At 41.2% G+C, this 19208-nt stretch overlaps 1 protein-coding gene across 1 annotated transcript in view; it reads right to left on the minus strand.

Moving 5' to 3' along the window:
- Nucleotides 1-19208, minus strand: part of col14a1a (collagen, type XIV, alpha 1a) — a 188575-nt gene that overhangs the window by 145634 nt on the left and 23733 nt on the right. The window contains exons 4-5 of the mRNA XM_088999600.1: nt 17907-18050; nt 16917-17015 (exon numbers count right to left, since the gene is read on the minus strand). Coding sequence (XP_088855726.1) covers nt 16917-17015; nt 17907-18050 — 243 coding nt within the window. The remainder of the gene's footprint in view (nt 1-16916; nt 17016-17906; nt 18051-19208) is intronic.

A 19208-nucleotide genomic window follows, 5' to 3' on the forward strand; every position in this document is an offset into this window, starting at 1 on the left:
TTTGGACATGTCCAGAGGAGAGAGAGTAACTATATCGGGTGAAGGATGCTGAGCCTTGAACTGCCAGGATGCAGACCGAGAGGAAGACTGAATAGGAGGTTTATGGATGTGGTCACAGAGGACATGAAAGTAGCTGGTGAGAGAGAAGAGGATGCACAAAACCGGGATAGATGGAGGTGATTGTGTGAGAAGGGTCGCACTCATGTCCACGACGAGCCGTGCCGTGTCCACATCAGGCCGAGTCCCGTTCCCATCAGGCCGCCGCCCATCATATGCTGGAGAGGCAACGGTTGCCGTCTCCACCATTGTTCCTTGGCAAGTTGGACCTTTTGGGATACTGTTGGGACTTCTGGAAGCAGTCCCTTGAAGGGGGGGGGGGGGGTGTACTGTCACGATCTGGGTAGTGACCAACGAGTGGCACTGTCGGCCCTGCCTCCACCTGCACAGTTGTTGATCGTTCTGATTAGTGGCAGACTGTCACGTTCTGGTTGGCGTAGTGCTGTCGGCCCCGCCCTCAGTTGCACAGGTGCTGGTCGTCTTGATCAGTGGCAGTTAAAAGGACTCCCGGCACGACCATTGGGTGTCGGGTCATTGTACTGTGTATGTGTTTGCTGCACCGTGTCAGGTTTGTTTCATCTTGGCAAATTTTTACTCATTGTTTTCTTTGATACTTTGTACTTTTCAGATGACTTTGATGTTTTAGAATTTGTTCCTGCTGACTTTATTTTAATACAATTTGTCAAATACATCATGTTGCTCCCTTCTGCCTGCTTATTATTGGATCCACGACCATCACCACCTCGCACACCGTGACACTTTTATGGACTGCGTTGTCGTGTTTCAGCCTCCTGCAAAGATGCTCTGACACAGCAGATGTCTCATGTTTTGGCTCAATACACCAATAGGCTTTCCCTAAACCTGGCTGTCCTCTACCTTTGTCCGTTTGCTTTTCCTGCTCTCTCTATTCTGTTTGTCTTAACCTAATCTCTGTGCTTGGTTGCTCACATATTTACTGATGAAGCTGAGTAGGCTTCTATTTCACTATTGGGCCACTCTTATCATATCGGGCTTTATTATTTATTTATTTTTAGCCTTATGCACATATTGAAAAAAAATGTCTGGGTGACTCTTCCTGGATCCATTAAATATGGTTTAATAATTGACTCCACAAGTGGGAGACACTAGTTTGCAAAGCACCCAACTCTATTATTTCTTGCCAGATATGCTATTAGTTTCTACTATGTACTCCTAGTTGTATAGAACTCACAAGGTTCCAGGTGAGCTGGAGCGAGGTCCATTTTGGATGGGTCACCATTCTATTGCTGGTCGTCAAAAAATATCAAGGCCTTAAATCATGGATCGGAATAGGAAATAAGGGTATGTTGAAAAAACAGTGGATGCCTGGCTCACATTGGGCCAGTTGATATCACGCCAAAGCACCATTTGTATTCCCACTTTGGTACATTAATCAATTCTTCAAAATGTTTCCATACAATAACGCACCAATTTACGAGACCAAACTGCATTATTGTTTGCTGCATTATTGACTTTTGAGATTTTTTTTTCAATGAGCATTTCAGTACAAATAGCAATCACAAGAAAGAAACCATTAATAACCAGCCCTGCTGTGCTCAAGCTCACGCACTTACAAACATTTTCAAGCCAGGTCAGTGAAACACCTTCGGACACATCATTTAAGCTGGTCAAATGTGTCCAAGCATGACATTTCCATTCAAGATGTTACTGGTCAAAACATACAGTTGCTTCTAAACAACAGTTTGTGTGGCAACTGTGTGTCAGCTCTGTGCAACTACGCTATTCAGCTGCTATGTTTATTGGTAATTCCTTATACAGTACAGAAATAAACAAGCAGTTTGCTTTGCAAATGCAGTTGCAATGCATTGGCATTGCATTGGCATTGTTTTTCAGCAATTTTGACCATGACATTCATCAAGGCTGAGCGGTTGCTGTTGGACTGTCTGCAGACTGGATGGATGCATGGCTTGAGGAGCCCACGATGTGAAGAAAGGAAGAAAGGAGCGTCAGCGCCGAGTGCCGATGCATATGTGAAACTGTTGTGGCTTGGTATTGAAGCGGATTTATGTGGAACAGGAGTTGTGAGACAGTCTCTTCGTCAATGGATACTACAACTTTGTGTTTGCTTTCAATATGCAGCTTGTAGCTGACACGCACATTTCACCATGACGTCCCTGATCCACTGGTGAAAAGGACGCTTTAATCCTCTCCTCTCTCATCGCGAACTGCTTCATACAACAAGGGTGCAGAAATTAGTTAAAATTGAATGACCTTCTGTGTCTTTTGTGTTGTGTCACATTATTTATTATTTAGTTTTTTGTTATTGTTTTGACTGCAAGATGGCGCCGCGAGAGTGGCAGCCTTTACAGCAGGTCCTGTATTTTTTCCTACTTCTTCCTTTCCTTTTCTCTTATTTTCATCACTTTTCTGCTGTGAAATGTAGATTTCCCCACTGCAAGACTAATAAAGGCTAATCCAATCAAATCCGACACAATACAACAATACATCTGATATTCTTGTTTTCACATCATCAATTTTCTATAACACACATGCTCATGACTTCAGCTCAGTCACCCTAAACTGGTCACCAACCAATGGTAGGACGCATATAACGATTCACAGTCACGTTCACGTTACGTTCACGCCTCCAGAAAATTTAATGTGCTATGCCTATTGTTTTTCACATCTATTTTGTCCGTTATCCAAACCGCTTATCCTCACGGTCATGCTAGAGCCATTCCCTTTTCTCTTTGGCAGCATGGAGGTGCCTGGACAGGGCACACCCTGAGCTGGTTGCCACTCACAGTTGCCAATTATGCATCACACTCCAGGACCCACATCATTTTCAGTATTTTCATGATGAGGTGTAAAGTCACCTAAGTGGACACAAATCATTGTAATTGACTTCTTCATTGTAGCAGTCCTTGCCAAGAGTGACCCATATACCACCTGAAGAGGCACCCAAGTGCAGTGTCATACAATTAGCTGAACCCAACAGCGACCCCTCTTACTTAATTGAGGACATGGACAAAAATCTGGCAATTGCACTCTTGCTCTCTCACGAGGATGCAAACCAAAGTGAGCGATGGTCGATCCGCTCCCGAGACTGTGAATCGACACTCAGCATATGCGAGGCAAACAGAGCTTTGAATAGAAATGATTCAGCTATGGGCCAGAGCCTAATGCAAAATATAAAGACACATTGGCAAGGTGGATAGAGCCGTTAGTGAAGGGAGATAAATGGAGAAAAAAGTGTGTGAATTGCAGAGGGCACTGAGACCTGAGTCCTTTTGCTTCCTTTGGCTTTGAATTCAAGTTTATACTCATTATTTTTCAATTCTCCTCACTGATTTCCTTATTGCTTTTCCTCATGCCATGTTTAGACTGTCTCACTAGCTGTCACAGGGGTGGGCAAACTTTTTGACTCGCGGGCCGCATTGGGTTCTAAAATTTGACAGAGGGGCCGGGCCAGGAGCATTTGGAGGGAGTGTTTGGGCCGGAAATACTCTGAACAAGTTATGTCCATAATTTATAAAATCACTTCAAATGACTTCGACTGAGCGTATTTTACAAAGATTCCACAGCATATAGCTATAGTTTACGTTTTAAGACTTGCGCTGAATATTCATGAAGTCTTGTTTTCGAGTTGATGACGATCCCCATGTGACGTCACGTTTGGACCGCCCCTGACCAAGAAAGCGACATACAATGCATTTTGGGTACTTTGTTTGGTCTGAAAACTTCGTGTTGATCCGTGTTGATGGCGAAATTAGAAGGAAAACACATAAATAACGCCATGGTGAATCGTTGCGTGTTGCACCAAGACAACTATTTGATATTCGCTGACACAAATTCCCAGCTGACAAATCAGCCCATTTCCAACGGAGCTTGGGCGCAATCTTCTGCATTTTCTGGGTGCTACATTGCTGTCATTGACGGCTCGAATTAATATGGGAGGACTCCTTGAATCAATTGCAAACATTTATTCTTTCCTCTTCAGAACTATTTGAATCATATTCATAACTGGATGAGTAACAAGAAAGCATCTTCTCCGAATCTGAAGCCATTGTTTTGATTCTCGAGCAAGGCAAGACATCTTGGCGTGACGTCACGAACAAGGGGGTGGGACCTTCTGAAACTGGCCATTTCCGGATTCATTTTGAAGTCATTTTTATTGGTGTTTTTCATTTAACTAAAAATATCAGCCTACATGATTTGGGTATTTTAGATGCTATAAAACGTTTTTCTGATGTCAGTGGGAAACAAACAAAAAATGGTGCCGGTTGTCCTTTAAATGTAGTGTGTGCAAACCTCATAGCACAGTAAGAACACTACAACCCAATTTATTAACTGTCTTTCAAATGTGAAAAATATCCCTGATCAGTTAATAAATTTGTCTCAAGGAATATGGCGTTTACATACTATTTCGCAGATACTTGGAGGAGGAAATGGAAATAGATTAAAATAACATGCACTGTGATTTATCAAGATTACGTCTGTTTTTAATAAGTTTCCATCGAAGGGGCAAAGTTAAAGAAATCAACATTGATTGAAAAATGAATCACTTTCAAAATTCAAAACATATTATGACACAACGAAATTTCAAGCTCAATAATACCTACTTGTGTTAAATTCCGCCAAATCATCGATGGTTTGTCCTGACCGAGCGCTCAACAAACTCCTCACTGACGCCCTCGCCTACACGCACAAACAAAACACGTGTACCGTCGCCGACCTACCTGCAGTTGAAATTTGCATACTCGGCACGGCAGCCAATCAGAAGCCTGCTTCTTTCTTCCGGACTTTCGCAAGCGTTATAAAGTCGTGCAATTGCATGTCATTTTCCAAAATAGATGCACAGAACCTCAGACCAGAAGAAAGATTCAAAAGAAGCTAACAACATATGTGACGCTAAAAAAAAACGTAAATTTACATTAAACCGTGACTGTAAAGTGTACGTGAGACTTATGAAAGGGGCTTAGTGGCTCGTAGGAAGCAATGCAAATGTTGTATTGTGAACCGCAATGACAATAGACTACTGCAGCAAAATCTACAGCCTTGCACATTTACCGTAAATTAAGCAAGGTAGCATTTGTAGTAGGTGCATTCTTGATTTAAAAAAAAAACTTTATACTTTGTTACAATGTTTTTTTAATGTGATTAGTTGTGGCTTTGTGCTTCAAGTTGTGAAAAATGGGACAGGCAACTTTTCAGTTATCTGCCCTGTTGTTCGCTAACTTTTTGTCATGAGTTTTAGACAGTGTTTGAACTATAATTTGGGCAAGTTCGGCGGGCCGGATTAAAAAGCCTAACGGGCCGTATGTGGCCCGCGGGCCGTAGTTTGCCCATGCCTGAGCTGTCATCATCATCATCTTCATCATCACTCGACCCTGTTCTGAACTGGCAACCTATACAGATGATTCAAATTAATGTTGCAATCGTTGGTGATTTCAATGGGCTGCCGCCTGCCATAATAATTCAGCAGAATTGTGACATATGCCTGGATATAAACTCTTATACTGTTTGAGCATCAAAGCTCCTTGCCATAACATGCAGGGGGAAAACGCACAAACAATAAATTGATTAAAACAATGGAGGCGGAAGTGTAAGCGATCAAGTGGAAGAAGACATTGCCATATATGCATAAGAATATTACTAGCACTGTGCCACATGATGGAACACTGCCCAACTGTGCGCAAGACAAGATTAAACTACGTTTGCAGAATACCACAAGAAGATAAACTTTAGACACTTAGATGTCATCGTGTGGTGTGTCTCTCTTTCATTTACTGCCTCATTGAAAGTTAGTATGCCTGCGTGGCTCCTGTGGCGCATTTTTTTTTTCTTTGTGCCCTACTGTTTACAGTGTCGTTGCTGCCCACTGCCACCTGTGGCAGTGGGCAGATGCCGTTCAAAATCAACTAAAACCCAGAAAATGTGCACCTGGATGAATTAACGACACAAGGCATCTCTCGGCACCCCAGGTATGGGTTCAGGACAGTGGCGGACCGTCAAGGCATGCAAAGCCTTCTGTGCTGGCCTAAAAATCTGAATCACTGACTGATGTTAATTATGTACGTTTTGCCCATGAATTCTTATTAAATAATTCCAAATGGTCTTTCAGCTTCCTGTCATTACTTTTCTCGTTGCGCTGCTTCCAGACGTGCGTTTTTGTATTTAAGTTTTGTCAACCCACAATGGCTGAAGAAATGGATTTGGTTGGTGATTTACTGTTAGTCATTTTCAAGACGGACTTTTCAAGAAAAATTGGAGATCATTGCCCCCAGTAATTACATTACAATACAGTACAGTGCCCCCTAGTGGTGGAATAGTTAAAACCACTCAAAAAAACGTGGAGTAGCCATTTTGAAATCGAACTGTGGAGAGTTGTGATTACATGCATGTCCATCCTCTTTCTATCGACTTGTTCAGGCACAATCTGTAAGTACATTTACACTATTATACATTTTATTGTTTGTTGTGCAAGTTATCTATAATGCTAGAGCAGGGGTCGGGAACATATGGCTCGCGAGCCATATATGGCTCTTTTGATGATTGCATATGGCTCGCCGATAAATATTACATATTATAATACATATTGTCGTTTTTTTCGTCGTTCATTTCCCGTTGGGGCTGCAGTTGGCGGAAAGCGCAATTTTGATTGGATGACACTGACCTAGAATGGCCGAAAGCGCCATTTTGATTGGATGATAGTAGCCGTCATGTTGAAACAGGTAAACGCCCCTTTAAATGAGCCCAACTAGTGCACTTCAGCGTGAATGCACCGGAGCATTAGAGGAGAGAAAATGTTCTGATTCTAATTTGCAATGAAACAATACCATTGATGAAACAGTCGAATGTCAGTGACATTTTAACAAGCCCCTTGTTAACGTTAGCATCAACATACTTCTGCGAGAAGTAGATTGCAGATAGCAAGTGTGGAAGCTTATGAGCCTTGTGCAGGCTAGCTAGCAGTAACTTCGCCTCTGGACCGGCAAATTGAATTTCATTCCGATCGTTTGCCTGGATTTTTACCAATCACGAGGAACGGAAAACCATTCATGTTCACGGTGAGTACTATCACAAAGTTATTTTTAATAATACATTCTGATATTTTGTTGAAAAGTGGCCGCGCGTGCGCGCACGCGAGCGTTTGTATGTGCGCGCGCGCGTGCGTGTGGCTCTCACTGAAAAACATTTCTAAATATTTTACTTTTATGGCTCTCTTAGTCAAAAAGGTTCCCGACCCCTGGTTAGCTTGTGTCCTTTATTGGGGTCGGGTGACTTGTTAAAGACCTAAGTCACATGCAGCGACAGCAAATGTTTTCACACTTGAGATTGAAATAGATTAAGTGGATATCCTTGTCACATATGTCGTGGCAAGAATAAAAGAACATATTCAGTATGTTTTGTTTAAATTATTGATATCCAGTAAAATCAGATTCACAATGTGCATTTATCCCCCGACTCCCCAAAAAAGATCATATAAGTCTCAGGGTCTCAAGAGCAATCAATATCTCACAGTGAATGACTTTAACTTTCTCTATGTATGTGTGTGTGCGTGCGTGCGTGCGCGCGTATGTATGTATGTTTGTATGTATTGTGATATCATGAGAGGCTGGCTCTCAGCGGGACAGGACAAGAAGTGCAATGGACGACAGGTTTGGATACAAACAAAGGTTTTAATCAAAGGTTTCAGGGGGGATTCACAAGCAACAAAGGTTTGAATAGTGTCTCTTCCAATACTTAGACCTAGAATGGGCGAAAGCGCCATCTTGATTGGATGATAGTGGCCGTCATGTACTATCACAAAGTTATATTTAAATAATACATTCTGATATTTTGTTGAAAAGTAGCCGTGTGTGCGCATGTGTGCGTGTGGCTCTCGCTGAAAAACATTTCTAAATATTTTACTTTTATGGCTCTCTTAGTCAAAAAGGTTCCCGACCCCTGTGCTAGAGAATAGGCTTGTTTCATTAATGTTATTTTATACGCATAATTGGATGCTGTACAACATTTGTATTCTTTTTCTGTTTGTATGCAGTTTTACAAGAAAGACTTCCATAAAAATACTAAATGGTGGATTCTCATCTTCGTGTTTTTTAATTGGAAGATTGTTAAGCTCGCTGTCTACACACCAACCATTTGGTCAGGGCAGAAGAAGGTCGGTCAGTTATTTCCTGGCTAATGGCACCCTCTAGTGGACTTGTAGTAAATCATACCACACTTGGATTGATTCAGATGTAGCACTACTGAAGGCCTAGCAATGAAATAGATGGGTTCGCCACTAGTTTAGGACCACCCAAACAGAGGGCAGATCGATATGACAGAGGTTGACCAAAAGGAATGAGGACATTGGCAGGACGGAATCCTCCCTCCAATCAGCTTTATCCTCACGAGAGTGGCGGGGCAACTGGAGCCTGTCCCAGCCGTATTTGGTCGGTAGGCAGGGGACACCATGAACATGTTCCCAGCTAATTGCAGGCCACAAACAGACGAACAACCATCCACAGTTAGACTCCGACTTAAGGACATTTTGGAATGTTTATTCAGTCTGCCATGCATGTTTTTGTAATGTGGCAGGAACCCAAAGTACCCAGAGAAAAGCCACCCATGCCTGGAGAGAACATGCAAACTCCACATGGGGAAGTCAGAGCTGGAATTATACCCGCTAGGTCTGCACTGTGAGGTTGACGCGTTACCCACTAGACCACCAGGCCGCCCTGAATGAATCATAACAAATCATAATAAAAATAAACCCGCAGCAGATGAATAGAGAAAAGGAACAACAGATGCAGCGGCAGTGTTATCTGTGCCTCGGTAAGCAGGCACACCTGCTAAAGGAGGAATTACAAGTTCTAAATTAAAAGGCCTTCCGTAGAATGCCAAGCAACCTTCTTAATAGAGGTATGTAATTACAAAACCAAAGCCCTGAAATAGTGTCTCTAATAAAAGGATTTCTGACACATGGGTTTCGGTGAGGTGGATTTGGATTTGGATTTGGATTTGCCTTTATTAGTCTTGCAGTGGCGAAATTTACATTTCACAGCAGCAAAGTTATGAAAGAAATGAAAGTAGAAAAGCAAAACGTACTGAAAAGCAAAAGAACAAAAAAAAACTAAATAGCAAATAACTGGTGACTTTTAAGGGTGATGCTCGAAGATGACTCTCACTATCAGATCATTCAATATCAAGAGAATCTCATTGGCCTCCGGTTAGACTTAAACTACATTGCTCCCTTGGGTTTATTGCAAGTGTGCGCCCTTGTCCATGTTTGTGTGTGTGTGTGTGTGTGTGTGTGTGTGTGTGTGTGTGTGTGTGTGTGTGTGTGTGTGTGTGTGTGTGTGTGTGTGTGTGTGTGTGTGTGTGTGTGTGTGTGTGTGTGTGTGTGTGTGTGTGTGTGTGTGTGTGTGTGTGTGTGTAAAAAATGCACTGGAGCAAAGGGAGTTTGAGAGTCTATTCTCAAACTTGTCCAACCAAGAGCTAATTAACTCATTCACTGCCAGACGTGCAAAACTGAGGTCACTCCAGTGCCAACGTTTTTGTCATTTTCACTAAAATTCCAGGACGCACAGAATCTTGAGTTTTAGGTCTACATCAACATTCAATGCAGCGTAAGAAACCTAAGACTCAGGAAAAAATGAGTTAATTTCCAAGTTATATGAGTTCGGAGTAATATGAGGTGTAAGTGGGGGGCTGCGTGACATAAGGAAATGCCAGAATAAATTTGGGAATGGCAGTGAATGAATTAAAGTAGACTATTCTATACTTTTCCCCCAAGAATGAAGACATGTACGTAGTTTTGTGTCATATGGTATGTCATCATTTGCAGCCTTGATGATAGCAACTCTCAGTGCAAGAAACAAAATTGAAGCTGAGACTAAAGAAAAATCAATTTTTCTGATTTTGGAGTCAAATTTGTAATAAATGGTAATCATTTCAGAGGAAACAGAAATCAATTTCAAAGATCAGTTATGATTTACATTTTGGGCTGAACTGGAGATTAAAATCTGTTTTACTAGTGGACGCTCGGCCAGTTAACAACATCTGTGACACACACATTTGAGCATTACTGCCTGATCCAATATCACACATCATTCCCAATAATCATCTATCAGCAATCATGTTTCAGGAAACAACAGTGAGGGCCAACTTCCGCTGAAAATAAATCACTTCCTAAAACCAGTCTCACGAATGAGTTTTTTCTTGCTTTGAAAGGCCAAACAAGCATATAAATGTAAGCTTGTCTTCTTCTTTCTTCTTTTCCTTTCGGCTTTTCCCCTCAGGGGTCGCCACAGCGAATCAATGTCCTCCATCTATCCCGGTTTTGTGCATCCTTTTCTCTCACACCAGCTACCTTCATGTCCTCTTTGACCACATCCATAAACCTCCTCTTCGGTCTTCCTCTCGATCTCCTGCCTGGCAGTAAATGTAAGCTTGTAAAAGTATTTAATCCCCCTGAAGCTTTTGACCTTTTGCCACAGTTCAGGCTTCAAACATAAAGTCTATACACACACACACACACACACACACACACACACACACACACACACACACACACACACACACACACACACACACACACACACACACACACACACACACACACACACACACACACACACACACACACACACACACACACACACACACACACACACGGACAATTTGAACAGTGATCCTGCCATGCATGTTTTGGGAATGTCGGGAAGAAACCAGAAAAAAATCGACACAGGTAGTTTGGAGTCTGAATCGAAGCCTTCACCTTTACACTGTGAGGCCAATGCGCTTACCAATCGACCACTGTGCCGCCTAGTATCATTATCTTCTTTTCCTTTCGGCTTTTTATGTCTACCTTTTTAAAACCCATATAACTTGCCAATTTGGCCCACGAGTGAAGTGGAAATTACCATATAGTGCCGTTTCTCTGGGCAACCAAAAGAGACTTCGTCCCCAAGTGGAAGTGTACACTTGTTGCGGTGATGACATCACGTCTCTCATAAGTGGCTGTGACTGAGGTTCCAAGCTCTACTCGCACATCTGAGCATGCATGCACTTTTGTTTTGGCTGGAGTCTGTGCACAAAAAAATGCACTGGGGCATATATGGGGCCGTGATGTTACACCACTGTCTAACAAGCCTGTTACGTATTTTTTAAATGTTGAAAATGCAAATGCCACATTGGACACTACTGGGACAGTACTGCGCAACCACTACTTCACCACGCTACCCCAGCATGCTGTCTATCAATGTTGAAATATTTTGTTAATAGCCCACCCCAGGGACTTATTGATACGTCATAACAAACACAGGACAAATAATACACAACCCACCCAGCATTAATTGAAATGTAGAAATGTAAGTGCAAACACTAGCATGCATAGAAACTTTCACAAGTCACAGTGGAGCATGAAAGAGCACCTTTCACTCATCCAGAGCGTGACATTATCATCACCACGGTGCATAAAAGCTCAAAGACACGCAACGCATTCATTGACTCTACTGACGCACAGCGGCATACTATTAAAACCCCCGAGAGATGTGAGGAACAACACTAATGAAGGTCACCCCTGCTGCAGTGAATGGTTGTGATAAAGCAGCTCGGAGGAAGCTCGAATTTCTAATCTAGCTACCAAAAGAAGAAAAGGATGAGGAAAAATTATTAGATTCCGAAGTTTTTCTTCTCGATATGTCTCTGTCTATTATAATAATTCTGTCATTTAAAAATAAAGACAGTTAATTTTGGCAAGTTAGAAAAAATATTTTAAATCAGGTGATTGTGTTACTTCCTATCACTGTGAAAAATTAAATTAAATGTAATATATGTTTCCCCCCTATGGCAGCTTCATTTAAAACCTTCAATTCGGGAGATGGCTTTTAATGCAGATCGAGAGTCGAGGGAAGTTGATGATCGTTCTCCTCTTGCTGAGCTTGAGGTCACAGAGGTGGTTAAAAAGCTCCTCGGTGGATGCGAGAATTGGGTGAGATCCATCCGCAGTTCCTAATGATATTGTGGGCTGTCCTTGTTGACTTATGGCATCACACGGGTATGAGGTACAGAGCCTCTGGATTGGCACGACCAGCCTGTGCTTTGATTCCAAACAGAGGACTGCGGTTCTTTGTACTGATTGTTAATTCTTTAATGTGATTTCACTTGCATGCTGAATCACTAACAACACCACCACCACTACCGTAGAACACTGCCCGCTTTCTGTCCGAAACAGAAGTTTTTGGTCTTTGTCCTTTTGTCTTTTCCTTGCTAAACAGTACAGCGATAAAGCATGTCGATCCTCGCCGTCTTCTCAGTAAAATGAAACTTAAATAACGAAGTGTGGAAAGCAAAACCTGTACCGGAAGTGACAACAACCCAACGCAATGTCAAGAAAATAAAGCACAGCCATCTGCTGGTCAACTACGGGACAACAGTTATAAACAAATGCATCAGCTGCGGTTACACTCCCACCAATCACACAGTGATTCTTGAACCCTTTACAATGTGTGTGTATCGATGAGAAGGTTTCTAAGAAGATCTTAGCGAAAGAACATAGATGGTTTGAAAGGGGGGTAAAAGAGGCGATTCTTATAAAACAACAAAATCCTTCATTAAACCGGTCTGGTGGTGTGAGGTTCAATTTGGATCGTTCATACAATAGCCTGCTCAGGCAAAACAGGTTAGGCAACTTTCGCAAGGTTAGCAACTTTCGCAATGCTGATGAGGGTCGTTATGCTGATGATGTGATACCGGGGGGAGTGGGGGGATTAGGCCAATCGTTAGTCAGGAATGTAGGAACAATCAGTGGGGCCACAGGGGGGGTCCCGCGCCCCCCCCCCAACCTGAGAGTAGGGACCTATCATAGCTGTTTCCGGCGCCACCAGGTCTGGACATTAGGGATATATAAATAGGGCCGATACGACCAGTCAGACTTTAGTTCGCTGACGAAGCCTCTTGGATAGGAGGCGAAACGTCCGAAACCTTCACTTTTGTACAGATGACGGCTGAAGAAACCTTCTCATCGATGGACCACTCCTGTACGACTGAGAGCTTACACAGACGTAATGTGTGTGTGTGTATATATATATATATATATATATATATATATATATATATATATATATATATATATATATATATATATTTAAAAAAAAAGACTGCAGTGCATTCTCTACCCTGCGTCTAGCAATAGATCTGTTTTGTATCTAGCCCTCTCTACATAACGTGGCTGAAATGTGCTTATGCCTTTGTTGTCTAATGTTGTGTCACTGACCAAAGGTTTAACTTTTTTAACTCTATTGTTTTGTAATTGTTTGATATGTCTCTTGGTATCTTGCTCCTTTAAATCCGGTTTCTGAACTTCCCTGGGATGTTTCTTGACGAGTCTCTCCATTTTTAGAGTTTTGTCAACGTCTTGAGGACGGCTCTTGTCTTGTTTCTCTTCTCTCTGTGGTTTCTCCTGCAGTTTTTCAGCATCTTCTTTGAGTGATTCCACAGACCTTTGTTCTTTGTAAGGTTTGCTCAACTTAACATTGTCCCACTTTACTTTCTCTTCTATCTCTTTCTGTACTGATTCTTAGACTATCTTCACTCCCTTTTTAGGTTTCTTAACATCCTTTTCTTTGTCAGAAATTTCTTTGAGTTCTGTCGCAGTTTGCTTGACTTCTTTCTCTTCCTTCAGATGTTTCTTAGGTTCCTGAAAAGGTTCTTTGATCTCCTTGTCTTGTTTTTGCGGTTTCCTGACTTGCTTTTATTGGCAGTTTGGGTGAGTGCTTTGCATGTGTCATTCCTTCTCCGGAATTCTGAGTCTAGATGCTCTGGATGGAGAGTGTCTCTGGTTTTTAGGTAAGTAGCATCAATCACAACTTGAGCTGTATTTATTCTGCTCATTGTATCCATTAGGTCAGAATCGTCATTGTATTTAATGGCCTTTTTAGCCCATTAATATTGTGTTTCCACCTTTCATATGTCATTTTAAAATTTGCTTTCAGATCTTTCAACTTGTCGTCTACAAGTGCCTGTCCCTTTTCATTTCGTGTGCGAGTGCGTTCACTTCTCCTAGGCTGTGTGGAATCTGCTTTACTCGAATATGGTGTTACATTTACTGTTGCTTTAACTTTATCTTGTTGGGCATATGGCCGCTCTATTTACCTTCACGTGGCATGTTGACTGTGTAGCAAAAATGTAGTTGAAATGTAAATAAATTATCCCTTTTGTGTAAATATACCTTAAGGCTTAGCCTTTTAACTTTAAATGTACAGTAGAGTGTCACAAAATACAGGTGTAAATATACTATTTTCAATTTACCTTGTAACCCAAACTTCAATACTTAATAAAACAATTGCAATCAATTCACAAAGACTTATATAATTATATCACACACTTGCAATGCAACTATAGAAATGCAAAAGTCAGTATTTGCGACTTGTGATAATTAAATCAACTTGCTGAATGTTGTTTGCCAGTGCCCATGTCGGGAAACGTCTGCTTGTCTTTTAAGATGGCGAGGTCTTTTTGCAGCCAAGAGTTCAGTGGCAGTCCTTGGGCTCGCTTGCCGAGACGTTGCTTATTCAACGTGCTCCTTGTTTAGGCTTGAGACACCGCTCCTTTCACTTCGCAGCTCAAACTTTTACCACTGACATCTTCTACTGCAGCGAATCCTCTACCAGACGTCTTCAGGCAAAAAAAAAAAACGATTCAGCTCTCACGTGGAGTCTTCAATCTTCACTGAAGTGTTCTACTGTGCTCTTCAAGTTCCAGGTCGCGTAAAATAAAATAAAAAAAAATAGGAAAAAAAGGGTGCTCACTTAAATATCTGCAAAATAGCCTGTTACGAACAATGAACTGCAAGAGTGAGGATTGAATGAACTGTGACATGCCTTCTCTATTCCATGTACAGCACTTGAGAGGGGCGCGGGTGACGGAGTAGGCAAAACACAGCCACAGGCAGGCGCTACCGATCCATGCGCACCAAATGCAGCAGACATTTAAACAGCTTCTTCCCCCAAGCCATTAACTCTTAGAACTCTTTGAACTCTTTCAACAGTAGCCAAAATGGAACTGTATAGTGCCACTTAGCAGTTTTTTTTTACGACGATACTAGTGCAGCGTGTTCTACCGGAAACAAATTCCTTGTGTGTTCTACATACTTGGCAATAAAGATGATTCTGATTCTGATTCTGATTTATTCAGGGGTTTAGAGTTGTTTTCAATTTTTCAAATGGAATTAAACAAACCTTTTAATTGTGTTGAACATTTTTTTAATCATCGGTGAAAATATCATTTCAAGTACCATGTCTATCAGCAAAATAAATCAACAGGAAAAAAGTAATTTAGATGGAAAAAATATTGACCAAACACGTAATAGTAATCCGCTCGCATTCCGTAACGGAAAAGAAAAGGGTGATTCCCAAGTGTCGTTGAAACAGCCGAAATTGAAAGAGGCCACATGAAAACACTAAATGATATTAGCAGGATTGATCACATCCTTCAGACATGGTCTAATAACGTTAGCGGCATATACACTGCAAGTTCTTGAGAAAATAATCAGAATTTGAATTAGAATTGCTCTCACACTCTTGGTGTGCACTCTGTTGAGATTTAACAGAAACTGACTTAATTGAAATTGCCGGAATAAATCTATGAAGTTGCATTCCCATGATGCCTTGTAATAAATGTTCCTGTTGCAAAGTGACATTTGAATAATAAACCAGGCTAACGTGCATGTGTGCTGAAAAAAGAACCACGTTGAAGGCGTAAAATTAGGTTCTGTTGAATGAATGAATGAATAAATGAATGCATGAATGAATGAATGGAGTATTTTTTCCCTAAAGTGTCTTCTAGTGTGTTTTTAAAAGCTTCTGTTGTATTTGAAGCAGTTAAGAGCGCTCAAAGCCACAAGTATTGTTTATTTCTTGAAGCAATCCATTTTAAAAGCACACAGAAAACACCTTTACAGAAGATTCCCAGGAAGTTAAGAAGTGCACAAACCCAATTTTGGAAATAATATATGGTTTTGTTTTGTCTGTGTGTGTACTTTTGTGCACATACAGTGAAAGCTATTTTATTAGAAAGGTGCTTATATCATGCAATTTAAAGCTCAAGCACAATTTTCAACCCAAACAATCCAATTATATCGCAATGGAGCACACATATACACTTGAAGGGGAAAAACATGTTTTCTGGTATTACGAAATACAAACATGAAAGAATAAATGCACTACAGTGTTGACATAATTGGTTTTGGACATATGTGAATGCCTTTAATTGTGTGTAAAATTAACATATGCAGCAGCATTTAGCCAGGTGGTGACCAAGCAGAAATAATCCTTTTCTGTTTCTCTCTTTTGACTGAATTCCAAATACAAGGTGTTCAAACATGTAGCGTATTACGAACCAGTTCAAATAAGATCTTTTTGTTGTTGTTGTTGTTTTTAGATGAGTAGCCAAACAATCTTGTGTGGGTGTAATGTGGTTCAAGTTTATAGGAAACCACAAATAGCCTTTGATAAATATATCACTCAGCCGTGTGTACATAACTCTGAATGATTTACCAACAGAATATAAACAGGATTAGCATTTGATTTCTGTTTGTGTGCTGCTTTCAAAAGGTGGGGTTTCCTGTCACTGAGAAGCACCAAGGCTCAGCATAGAGGAAGAAATTTCTCATCTTATCCAGCTGGTTATGGAAAGACCCAGGGCGCACATTTTAGGGGGCCTTTGGGTTGTAATCAACAGCTGTTTCAAAATGGCCAAACATCTGTTAATGTTGCATCAATTCATGACCAGCCCTGAATAGAGCAAACACTTCTGTTTTGTTTTATTCACCTGAGGACTAACTTAGATATGACACATGATCAACCTGGCACCTGTGTGAGCATTTATCTTACCTCCAGAAATCTCGTTGACATTTTCAAGAAGAATGAATGAATCAGTCACTCGCTGTGGCTGCGTTTTGCCTACTCCGTCACCCGCGCCCCTCTCAAGTGCTGTACATGGAATAGAGAAGGCATGTCACAGTTCATTCAATCCTCACTCTTGCAGTTCATTGTTCGTAACAGGCTATTTTGCAGATATTTAAGTGAGCACCCTTTTTTTCCTTTTTTTTTTTTTTTAATTTTACGCGCCTCTGCCGTGTGTGTTAGTGTGTGTATAAGATATACAGTACATATTCATGCTTTGATTTTTTCCGAAGGGGTGATTTTGACTAGTCTCAAATACAGCAGAAAGTAAATGGCTCGGACTGCATCTATCCAAGTCTACTGAAAAACCAATAGAATACTATACGTTACAATGCCACATTTTCTTTTATCTTTTGATCTGCCTCAATCATGTATTGAATTTAAAATGAAAATAGGGGTTTTCCCAGTCATTTTTAGATGAGACTAAAAATAGATTAATTAGATCAATTAATTACAGACCAAATTAATATATCACACACATTTTTTGATCACTTGATAGCACCAATAATATACCTGTTGTTATAAGTACGTGCGTATTAATAACTTTAAATGTTTTTAAAGTGTGTGTGTAAGGGCTAAAATGATGGTCTCTTTATAGCGGATGAACCTGGAACATAAACTCAGCACTAAATTGGGGTTCACTGTCATAAAATTCATATAGCACCTTTCCTTGCAGATTGTACCCTTTTATAGCTTTGCCTTCATGTATCCAGTCACACACTAAAAATGAAGTATGTTGTCAAGGAAGGCAGTAAACAAGTCATTCACACTAATAGGACGGCATCAGTTGCAACTATTGTACATCACTGAATACTTCAAGTCGATATGAAAGTTGAACTCTGCAGTCATACTCCAGTTAATAGCCACGTTGACAACGACCACAATAGCAATAAGGCAGCGTGAAATGTCTGAATGCACCTTTAAATCTGCCAAGCAGCGCACGGCTCTGAGTGCTGCCACTGACAGAAATTACATTGACGACATAGTCCTTAAATGGGTCGTAGTCCGTAATCAATACTTTGCTGTCACTTTTTGATATGATGATTTCCCTCTGATGGCCACCTATCAGAAGCAGAGTACAAGAAAACAGGGTATGGTTACACTTCTGGAAACTATACCATATACAGATTGTTGTTGTATTCAGCCATCTGGAGAAAGTATGCACCGTATTTTCCGCACTACAAGGCACACCTAAAAGCCTTCCATGTTTTTTTAAATCTGACAATACGGCTTAGAATCCATCCATCCATCCATCCATCCATCCATCCATCCATCCATCCATCCATCCATCCATGCATGCATCCACCCATCCATCCAAAGACCGTTTTATCCTCATTCGGGTCGCGGGGGGTGCTGGAGCCTATCCCAGCCATCTTTGGGCACTCGGCGGGGGACACCCTGAATTGCTTGCCAGCCAATCGCAGGGCACACAGAGACAAACAGTAACGTGCAGTCAGGGGAGGCAGGTGAGGCCGTCAAATGAAAAAATACATTAAACAGTTATTTATTTAGTGATTTCTACTTTAAAGTTCGTTTCCATTTAACTTCGCCGGTTTTGGATTTATTTTTTCAAAATCGCTGAATTTTCACATTTACCGTTCAAATACTAAGTAGAAACGAGCGGCGAGGCTGCAGCCAGCTGAGCTTCAACATGGATTGCGCAATCATCATGCTAACTGTGCTGGCTTGCTCTGTAGTGAGACCGCATTGCTCTCCCTCTGCATATCGCTATTAAAGTGTTCCAACACTTTACATTATAAACACTGTACTACAGTGTTTATTTTATTTTATTTTCATCAAAATTGTGTGCATAGGTGAGGCACACAGTTCTCCTGTCATGACAGGGGGCGCTGGTGATTCCAGATTTTTCTTGTGCCTCCTTGGCTGCAGAATAATATAACTGGAGACAAACAACCAGTCACAGTCAAATTCACACCTAGGGACAATTTAGACCAGGGGTCGGGAACCTATGGCTCGTGAGCCATATATGGCTCTTTTGATAATTGCAAATGGCTCGCAGATAAAACTAAATCCATATTCTCGATTTTTTTGCCGTTCATTTCCTGTTGGAGCTGCAGTTGGCGGAAAGCGCAATGTTGATTGGTTGATACTGGCCGTATCAGGTAAACGCCCCTTTAAATGAGCCTGACGAGTAAAAAAAATGACGAGTACGCTCCAGCTTGAATGCACCGGAGAATTCGCGATTCGCGAGAACATGTT

This window comes from Hippocampus bargibanti, linkage group LG06, assembly GCF_051943395.1.
Source record: "Hippocampus bargibanti isolate YZ-2025 linkage group LG06, ASM5194339v1, whole genome shotgun sequence".
In the NCBI taxonomy this organism is placed as follows: Eukaryota; Metazoa; Chordata; class Actinopteri; order Syngnathiformes; family Syngnathidae; genus Hippocampus; species Hippocampus bargibanti.